This window comes from Lotus japonicus, chromosome 1 (assembly GCF_012489685.1).
Source record: "Lotus japonicus ecotype B-129 chromosome 1, LjGifu_v1.2".
NCBI lineage: Eukaryota > Viridiplantae > Streptophyta > Magnoliopsida > Fabales > Fabaceae > Lotus > Lotus japonicus.
In genome coordinates this window covers 113,281,166-113,292,362 of record NC_080041.1, presented here as the reverse complement: position 1 = coordinate 113,292,362, position 11,197 = coordinate 113,281,166, and the positions used below count along the sequence as shown (strand labels likewise).

The 11,197-nt window shown below is 33.2% G+C and overlaps 1 protein-coding gene across 1 annotated transcript; it reads left to right on the top strand.

The window, feature by feature from the left end:
* The first annotated feature begins 5,074 nt into the window (after nt 1–5,074).
* Nucleotides 5,075–9,989, top strand: LOC130729405 (enoyl-[acyl-carrier-protein] reductase [NADH], chloroplastic-like). Its single transcript, XM_057581158.1, has 13 exons — nt 5,075–5,269; nt 6,172–6,491; nt 6,676–6,785; nt 6,914–6,969; nt 7,051–7,135; nt 7,225–7,272; nt 8,311–8,385; nt 8,460–8,571; nt 8,653–8,704; nt 8,783–8,834; nt 8,977–9,034; nt 9,492–9,590; nt 9,683–9,989. The coding sequence occupies exons 2-13, from the start codon at nt 6,209–6,211 to the stop codon at nt 9,835–9,837; spliced, it is 1,185 nt and encodes a 394-aa protein (XP_057437141.1). The 5' UTR covers nt 5,075–5,269; nt 6,172–6,208; the 3' UTR covers nt 9,838–9,989.
* Nucleotides 9,990–11,197: the final 1,208 nt, after the last annotated feature.

Genomic DNA, 11,197 nt, shown 5'->3' with positions numbered 1-11,197 from the left:
CAGCTGGCATGACGCGTGGGTAAAACTTGTTTTGTACTCGTCTCCATCATGGGGGTTTAATCTTCTGTATCCAGTACCATGATAAATTGTTGCACCCGCTCCATGCATTGCTGCAGACTGCAGTAAAGTAGTAAACGACAGCCAAGCTCATGATGCTAATTCAAGTATTCAACTGCTTAGTAGTTGACAATTTGACATTTGCCTTCTTGTAAAAATCGTTCCCAAACTTCAAAAAAACGTCTTTCAACTATACATGCCGTTTGCCTTCTGTGAGAAAACTAACGTGAGAAGCTGATGTGGCTCCCTCATGCGTGTCTCACGTGACTTTCTTCAGAGAGCTTGATGACTTGGCAAGTCGCATGCTTCTCACGTGACTCTAAAAGGGTTCCATGGTGAAGAAGACGATGGAGGAGGGTTCTCATTAAAGTTTATTTCAATTTATTTAAATGTTTTATTAGATAATTTTAATTTTATGTGATCATTCCTAGTGTTACAAACATAAAACATAATGATATTTTAAAAAAAATTATTTAAAAAACCTCGTCTCACGGGCTACTTAATATTGTTTAAGATTTAATTACCAATCAAAAGAAAACAGAAAAATTCTTGAACAAATTTTTATCACAAAAATTAATCTAAACTCAGTTTTTTTAATAACAATTGAAACACAGTTGAATGAAATATGAAACGGGTAAAAAAAAACTATCATCTCCTAGCTTAGCTTTTTTCCCCAACTCTCGAATGTTTGTTGGGTTATTACTTATCAAGCTATAGAAATTTGTACTCTTTTTCCTCTAGTTTTTTATTCCTAGGGATTTTTTCTTATAAGGTTTTAATGATATTGCTTATTCTTCCAGGAGATGGGGTTTATTTGGGGTTATTTCAACAGCAATTGTTTGGTTTGTAGTTGCAGTTTTTTACTTTTTTTACTTTCTAGTTTTTTTTTTCTTGTATTGAGTTGAAGTATCTATTGTACTTTATATCAATATAATTTCATGGCTTATTTAAAAAACCTTATCACTTATAAGTAGGAAAACCTGCTGGCAATGTTTGCTTAGCTTTTTTCATCTTTGCTCATTCTTTATCTTATTTATTTATTTTACTTAAATGGGATGGTGGTGAATTGAAATTGAGTTGTTTCTTTTTCAAGTTGTAATCTCTTTTGGCTTGAGGCACCAATTGTGCCTCCTGCCTCTTATTAATATATTTTGGCATTCCAAAAAAAATATTGAAATTAAGTTGCTGATGTACCCCACTCGAATTGGATTGTTTAAGTTTAATGTCATAAAAGGGGAAAGGTGCTTACCAAGAGCTTGGAGGGTGGGGTATAAATATTGAAAGTGACTATTTGTCTCTTTCTTTCTACATTATTCCTTGATTAAATTTTGGCAAAGGAATTCAATGGAGTCATGAAATTTGAGTTGAAGGTTTCTTTCTTTTTTAAATTGTTCTTGTAATTTCAACTCAAGTGTGGTAATGATCAAATATTTTTCTAAAATTTTAACTTTCAGGAATTAAATTCTCAACCTATAAGTTTAAGCAACTATGATCAAATATTTTTCTAAAATTTTAACTTTTAGGAATCAAATTCTCAACCTATAAATTTGAGCAACTACTTTATACTACTACAAACCGATACTCATCAAGTTGAGTTGAAGGCTTTTGTTTTGGTGTGCAAAAGAACCTGAAATAAAGTCATCCTACTGTTAAAATGATGTCAGTGTTTCACCCACCTAAATTACTTTGCCCTTATTTTACTACAATTTATTTAAAACCTCACTTTACTTTCGTTTTCATGTGATTTCAAATATTTGAAAGCCGCCCTAACAAATTGTGCCCTTTTATTGTGTCGGCAAGGTCTATTAGTCACACAAAAATGGCTTCAATATATTTGGAGTCTAAGTGAGATTAGATATTAGTCTATTTGTCTAAGTAAAATTATTAACACATCTCTCCAATTAAGGAAATATCCTCATTTGAGTCTTCATTTGAGGTTAAGCTTCGGAAGTTTTGCCAAGAGTAATCGTCGGTATATCAACTATTAACACATCTCTCCAACAGATATATCATTTGAGTCAAATGTAATCATTGATATATCCTCATTCGGAGTCATTGTAAGTGAGATTAGATATTAGTCTATTGTCCGAGTAAAAACTCTGATTTTTGTTGTTTAAGGTTATTTACATTGTTTAAGAGTGAAATCATTGATATATTTGTTGACATAAACACTCCTATTTAATGTTGAGTTAGAGTAATAAGAGAGAATGATAGTTATTAGTTAAGAAACATGTTATGATTTTGATCGGTGAAAATAAGTGGTGGTAGGTAAGAGATATAATATTAAATGAGGGTAAACATGGAATAAATTGAGAAAATGCATTGAGTTTGTAAAACAACAAAAGTTTTGGAATTTAGGCTAAAAGTTAAAACAACAAAAGATTAGGAACGGAGGAAGTAGATACTTAGATGCAACTTTGATAAAATGAGGGACTAAACTCGGCTGATAATATAATTAAAGTGAGAAAAAAAATTTAACCCTACTATATTTCATACAATTTTACAATGCATCTCAACTAAAAAAAAATAACAAAACAAACATGTTCAATATTCATATTCATGTTCCTGATTTCTAGTTATAAATCATACTCAATTATACTCATAATTTCATACACTTACAACATACTCAGTAGTCCTGATTTCATATTTTTTTAATCATACAAATGCTCAATTATATTCCTAATTCCTAAATTCATACATTTACAACATGCTCAAATGTCCTAATTTTTTACATTTGTGACCATTCACAACAGCCAAATATTTCTTCTAATTCTTAATTTCATACATTTACAATATGCTTCAATATTCCTAATTTCACCAACAAGGTCTGGTTGGCACAACTATAAGATAGTTGATTCCTTAAGTATCTAGTTCAATATTCGACCCCAAGCAGTACATATAGAGAATGATTTGTTGGAAGAGACTTACCCCTTTCCTGTGATCTTTGAGCCTCGAGGGGGTTATTCTTATGACTGTCGACGGTGTAAATATCTTAGAAAACAAAAAGGTATTCCTAATTTCATACATTTCTGATCATACATGCTCACTATTTTTATTTCATATGAATTATACTCTAAATATAGAAGATTAAGAAAAAAATATCAGTTATCAACCTCAATGACGTGCATAACAAATATGTGCAACCTCATAAGAAACCATGCGCAATCAAACTACAAAGGTAAGTGAAAATGTTAGAAAAAGGCATTATGAAGAGGAAATCACAAAACTAATGTAAGATGAAGAAGAAATTGACCACAAAACTAACAATGGATCAACTAAACTTCGAAGAAGTAGAAAATTTAAGTGGAGAAGAGAAGGAGAAAAAGGATGGCGTGGGGAGAAATAAGGTTGTGAACCTATTTATAGGTTACTAACGGTCTAGTCGTTAAAAATTCAAATTATCGTGGTCGTTAGTAACTCGACGATCTCGTTAATATGACCATTGAGATGCTACTACCAATTGCAACCATTGATAATTTGAATTTCTAACCGTTAAAACCTTTGGGAAAAAATTCAAATAACGAATAGACTAGGTCATTGATAATTTGGCGGCCTTTTCAAATTCTGATTGTCGGTTACCTACAACTTTGGTCATCGGTAATTTGAATTTACCAAAAGACTTTCGGTAACTTGAATTCACCATGATGTCATTAATGTGACTGTTGAGATGTTACTGGCAATCGTAACCATCGACAATTTGAATTGCACCGTTAAAACCATATGTAAATTCAAATTACTGATTAGATTAGGTTGTTAGGTAACCACCTTTTCAAATTCTTATTGTTGGTTATTGAGGCCAGAAATTATTTGAAATTATCAATGACCTAGTGACGACTTTGGTTGTAACTAACAACCAAAAATTGAAAAGGTGGTCACTGGTCTTTACGTAAAATGTGATGAATTTAAATTACCAGCGGACATGAGTCGTAGTTAATTCATTTTTTTAAAATGTGTTATTGCAACTTTTTATATAAATAGTATTTAATTATTATCAGTTTGACCACAGTTTATCTAGTAAACCATGAACCAGTGTCTTCAATGGTTCAATAGTCTGACCGTTTTTCAAAACATTGTGCTTAAGCAATGTTGTCAGAACCAAATAAGACCAGATGATCTGACCATGAACTGATGCCTAGGTCGGTTCGATCCATGCATGTAACTTAAGCTTACCAAAATCAACCAAAAACCGATGGAACTGATCAAGAATCGGCGAAGTAGATACACATCAGTGGTTTACCAGTCTGAACGAGTTATAGTTAAATGACGTCATTCATGTTCTTGTTTGTGTGTTTCTTATCCCTTCGACGAAGCGATCGTCGTTTTCCTGTTTATGTGCCTTCGGCGACTCCACGACCACGTTAGATGACACCATCTCTCGAACAAACAACGCAAATGAAGAAACATGCCATGTTCTTCCACCTTCTCGCCATCTATAAGCATTGCATACCTCCTCCAAGCATCTAACCACCATCTTTCGATAATCCCTTGCTCGCTCTTTTGCTTAGATTTATCTCGCTTTGATTGACGACTTGCACACTCTCGTTGATGGCCGACTAAGGCATCAATTGTTGGGGAGGGATTAGGTTTGCTGGGGAGAGGTTAAGTTAAGTTTAGATCTACTTGGGCCCCTTTTTATTCTAACCCAAATGCCCCTCTACATTTTTATTTTTTGCTTTACAAAAATATGTCTGATGAGAGAGTGGAGAGAGAATAGGGCCTCTAGGCCTAACATTTAGTTTAGTTTAGTTTTCATTTTTATTTTTATGCAGGTTAATATACTATAAATCATATATTATGTTATAATTATAAATGTAACCATATATTTATTTATTTACCAGTAATAAATTACCAGTCCTGTTATTTTTTTTGGTACATATTACTAGTCCTGTTCTGAAAACTAACTATGTAAATCACTTTTTTTTTTTTTTCCTGGACTCCCTGATAAAAAAAAAAATAAGAAAACTTCCAGGGCCTGTTACACTACGTAGGTTCGACAGTTCCAAAGCTCCCAACTAATCTGAACAACTTCACTTAAAAACACAACAACTTCGTTTTCATCGAGACCCAGTTCCAAAGCTTCTTCTACTTCTCCATTTTCTACCTCCAATCTAATACACACCAACAAGGAAACCCCATTTTTCCCTTCTTGCATTTCAACTTGGAACTCTCTTATTTTTCTCTCTACATTGATCCATTTTATCATCGGCTAAAGGTAACACCCCACTTCCCTTGATCATGTTTTTGTTTGTTTAGTTTGTAGAATGCAAGCTATGTGAATGTGGGTTGTATTCAGAAACAGAGCTTTAATCAGTCTGCATCAATAATGTTACTATGTTACCTGTTAAAAAATATATATATATATATTGATCAAGCGATTTGTGTTTGGTTTTACCATTTTTTTATGGAGTAGCCATTGGTTTTCTGCAATTTGTATTTTACTAGGTAACGGTTTTGTCATCAGAGACAGTGACAATTGGAAATTTTTAGCAAGTGGGAGATGTATTGGATCTCATCTAATAAATTTTCTCAGGGTTAGTATGGGTAATGAAAAAGGTTTGCAGAATGTGTGAGTAATGTAGTAAAGTGCTTTAGTGTTGAAACTTGAAAGGTAATAGATAAAAAGCTTACCTTTTAACTCTCCTGTATTGTCTACTTCTAGAATCAATTGATCAAAATGGAAGGTGAATGCTTTTTACTCGTGAGATCATGCTTGGCCATCAGTAGAATCATTGGCTTCATCCGGCTTAGATGATTTTACTTGGTTATAAATTTTTATTTGTTTTCTTATTTAAAAAAATATTACAAAATATGTTTGATGGTGCCAATCTTTACTTTGTGACAATTCTAGTCTAGTTAAAAGAATGCTTGATATAAATTGGAGCCAAATTCTGTAATCAAATGGATATAGGATATGCTGGGAAAGTTTCAACTGGTGACTATTTGGACTGATTTAACTTCTGAATTTCTTATCAAACTGTCCTTATTTGGTATTTGGGATTTAGATTTTATCTTATGTTTTTCAGGTATGGGGTTTGGACAAATGAAAAAAAATGAAAAACTATAGTTTCTCAATGTATTATTATTTGCTGGTTTTAATGTAAGTTTCGTGTGCAGATTTAGGCACTCTGCCGTCATATAACATTCATTCAAGATGGCAGCAACAACATTTTCTAACTTGTCAATGGCAACGTCAAGACCCCAGATTCCTTCATCACAAAGGTTTGCAAATAAAGGTCCTGCAATTCTCGGAGGCAGGTTTAAGTTTGGTTCATGCGATAAACTAGCAAGTGTCAGTCATGTTGCTTCAGCACGACCCTTCCACCACGGCTTAATATCATGTGCAAGTACCGTAAAATTTGACAAAATCATAACAAAGGCAATGTCTGAGTCTAGTTCAAACAACCAAGTTACAGGATTGCCAATTGATTTGAGAGGTTTCACTTTTTTAATAATTATTAATCCTTCATTTATGTTTTACTTTTATTTTACATATATATGTTCTAGGAACTAGGATGTCCAAACATCATATACTAAATGTGTTTTTACTTCATCTATTCGATACTCTAGAAATCGTTTTACAAGAACAAGTAGCTCTCCACTGAAAGTAGTGTGATGCAGGTAAAAGGGCTTTTATTGCTGGTGTGGCTGATGACAATGGATATGGTTGGGCAATAGCAAAATCTCTAGCAGCGGCAGGAGCTGAAATTCTTGTTGGCACCTGGGTACCTGTAAGTAAATATTGCAGATAACAATGTTGTCTGTTTGTACTTTGTACATTCTTTAGTTTTAACCTAAATCAAGTTATATTTCTGCAATTATACAAGTAGCCAGGTACTAACTTCACAATTTCATGTAGGCTTTAAATATATTTGAGTCCAGTCTACGGCGTGGAAAATTCGACGAGTCGCGCAAGTATACTTCAAAATTCTGCTGTTGAGTTCATTTTTAATTAAACTTATGTGTGTTGCTAACCACAAACTCCCCATTTTCCAGATTACAAGATGGTTCATTGATGGAGATTGCTAAAGTTTATCCTTTGGATGCAGTCTATGACAATCTTGATGATGTCCCTGAAGATGTAAGCAAGTTCATAACTGTTATCAAAATTAAGATACAAAATACTTCCACAAAACATACAATCTAATGATTTCTGCGGAAATTTTTTAGGTAAAAACTAACAAGCGCTATGCTGGAGCCTCAAATTGGACTGTCCAGGTATATTAATTATTCTATTATCTATGTTTCTCTACAGTTACAGTACTCTTTCAATTTCTCTGATGCAAAACAAGTTAAAAAAATTCCCACAAAGCTTTTAAATTCAAATTATCTTCAACTATGAATATATCAACAGTCTTGTTTGCTTGTGTGGATGAGTTTATAGTTTGCGTCATAAACATTAACATGGAATTTTGTACATATTAAGATGCATAAAGAAGAGTAGATCACTTGATATCAGTTTTTTCCCCTGATACATCAACTTGAAGTTTGAACTAATCTTGTCCGCTAAATAGCTATTAAGCTTATTTACAGAATACCAAAAACAATTATTAAAATTAAAAGTGCTTATTTCAGAAACCCATATAAATAGGACTTGTAGCATGTGATTAATGTTCAATAAAGTGGTAGTTTCAGGACAAAACTAGTAAGCTCATAAAAATTTGGAGATGGCAATTATAATTGAGCCTTTTTCAATAAATTTTAGAACCTTTTTCTTTAGTAGAGACGGGGAAAGCAGTCCATGCTCGTATATATGATCGATCAGACTGTCACATATCCAAAAATATGGAAAATAGAAGCCTGCAACTCCATAACGAGATTCGATCTACTTTTGGATATGCAATTTAAAGAAGGAATAAACAGTAACTTATCTTGTCTTTCTTCCTCTCCCTTCCTGAAAGGTGCTTGCAGTGAACCTGGTTAATTTCCGTGCTAAAGTTTATCTGGGTTGTTGACAAGAAGCTTTTCAAATTTAGTACCACGTATGAATTATTTAATCAGCAGTTATATAAACTTCTTAGATGATGTCATTATCGACAAGCCGCAGGGTTTTCCACTTTCTACTTTTCTCTAACCAAGCTTGAAGCTGGAAACCTTCATTTCTATTTGATTATTTCAAATGATGACTTGATGTTGTTCTTTTTTTTTTTCATATGTGAAATGAACTCTAGACATGCTTTGTTGAAACATAGGTTGCTTCTCTTTTGTTAGAATAATGCAGCTGTACTAACTCTACTCATTTGTTCTACCTTATAGGAAGTTGCTGAATCCGTTAAGAAGGATTTTGGTACTATTGACATACTAGTGCACTCACTTGCTAATGGACCAGAGGTATAATAGTTACATAAAGAAGTTTCTTGTTGTGTTCTGTCTTCTGATTTAACAGACAATCAACTCTGTTTTAGGTTAGCAAACCATTGTCGGAGACATCTCGGAAAGGATATCTTGCTGCCTTGTCTGCATCTAGTTACTCTTATGTTTCTTTACTCAAACACTTTCTTCCAATCATGAACCCAGGCATGTTTACTAGTCAAGAGGGCTGGATTTTGTTGCTTCATTCTTCATTATGTTGGTCTCACCTTTCTATTATGGTTTTAGGTGGATCTTCAATCTCTCTTACATACATTGCTTCAGAAAGGATCATTCCTGGGTGCGTTGGACACTCTTTCACAGACTCATGTTTTTTGTTTTTTAATAAAAAAATTCATTAACAAAGCCTGATATGCAGATATGGTGGTGGTATGAGTTCTGCCAAAGCTGCTTTAGAAAGTGATACGAGAGTGAGTTTACCTATTTTCTTGAAACTTTCATATTATAAGCGTAGATGTGTGTTTTTGGTACTTTCATTTTCCTAACCCCCCCTCCCCACTCCTTCTCCCTTAGAATATTAGAAATTCTATCTCAAATTTTCTACTGTATCAGGTGCTTGCTTTTGAAGCTGGTAGAAAGAAAAGAATCAGAGTGAATACTATATCTGCAGGTATCATAAGATTCATAACTTCATTAGTTAGTTCCAAAGTCAATTGGAATTCTGTTAATATATATCAGAATAAAAAAGGAATTATTCTAAATTTTTACATGCTGTCTGTGTTATATATCTACATTCTACAAGCTTTGTTGATGTCTAACTCCCTGCAAAAGTTGTGACTGGTGATGGCGGATACATCATATCCTGATCCACAATTGGCATCTGAAAATTAGGCTATATTTTGGGCTGATGGAGCTTAAATTAAAACTATATTTATCTGAAAATTGTTCTATACTATATCATTTTCTATATCTAAATCATAATTACTGAGCTATTTTACTCTCAACATGCTGTGGTGTTACTACTTTTATTCTAAATGGAAGTTTACATTTTCCTTCAAGATGGACTTTTGCTTCTCAATGAATTCAGTGAGACATGTTTGACTTATTAAAATGTTTACAATTGCTAGGTCCACTTGGAAGCCGCGCTGCGAAAGCAATTGGTTTCATTGACATGATGATTGACTATTCATTTACCAATGCACCACTGCAGAAAGAACTTCATGCCGGTAATGCTACCCTTAAGATTCTTCCTTTCTGAAATGAAACCTTTTCCACCTTCTGTCTGCAATTGCATAACACTTTGGAGTTGTTTGAACAGAGGAGGTAGGCAACACTGCTGCATTCTTGTCATCACCCTTGGCATCAGCTATCACTGGTGCTATTATCTATGTTGACAATGGACTTAACGCCATGGGCGTTGGAGTTGACAGTCCAGTATTTAAAGACCTTGACATTCCAAGCGGCCATCATTGAAATAATAGAACTTGAAGTGATTAGTTTTTCGTTTCTTCAAGTCCTACATGGCTTAGGATGATGAGAAAACTGTTAGTTAACTTTCACAGTTTCTTAAATTGGTAATTGGTTGTTTGAACACTTGAACTTAATAACCATTGATTTTCCATCAATCGTTATCTATGTTGTGTTGTCCTCCACAAAACTTTTTGTATAATTCGAAGAGTGTAACTACGGAAATTGAACAATTTTAGTTCTTTAACAAAGGTTAAACTAACACTACGGTGCTATGAAAGGTTAACAATTTCAAGTGTCTTTAAGCTACCCTCGTTTACTGCCAGAGATAGAAATTTTGGAGTGAAAACCTTAGATAGTATCTTCCCTGAGCGCACCAAGGGTAGAACCTTGACTCCAGTTTCCCCAAACTGAACAGCTCCATAAACAAAACATCCCCTTCGAATGCATATATGCAAAGTTGAATCGTATGAATAGAGAAACTAATCTATCCAAAGCTGGATTCTATTTTTTCAATGATAATGATCAAGAAGAAGACGAAACAAAAACTGTTTCCTCGGCATCAGCTATCATTTTGGATAAATTAGCTTTTTTTCTTCTTCTAGAGAAAGTGTTCACGTTGTAATGAGTCGCTATGCTTTATTTTTGAAACTCATTAGCATAGGCAGCATGTATAGGGAGTTGTTTTGTGTTTTCTTTATAAGAATTAACAACTCACAAAACATACACAAAATCTTTTTATTACACGAAAAATCCACATAATACAAGAGTTGAACACACAAGAGAATAGTAGACATAAGGCCAGGCTTCAAATATGTTACAATTTTTTCAAATGTTATACACATCTTAAAATTAACAATAACTCACTTAAAGTAATAGCAGTTAGCTTTAAAGTAACTATAGTTATCTAACTATAGCTATTATTGACAAAGAGTAACCGTAGTTTAAGTTAGAGTCAGTGCTACATAGATCTACATAATTAGTATCAAGTGTTTATATTAATATACTTACATTATTTTTTATGGAATGCTAAATGAAACAATTTAAACAGAGGTTACTACTAGATCTCTTGTGTGTTAAAATTTTGTGTCTGTTTAAAAACCATTACTACCTGACAAAATTAGAGAGAACTGTTTATCATATTAGACATGATTATAGCTTCAAGTATCAACTAGTGCTCAATGTGTGCATTCGCCGCATATTCTATCCATCCATCCAAAATTGTTTCATTAAATTATTCTACAATAAAAACTGATAATCCTCACTCAACTTAATGAGCTGATTTATTACAAATATGGAGTATTTTGTACCTATAAATCTTAGAGATTCTCTAAATCTTATCTCATATACATCAAAGTACCTAAAC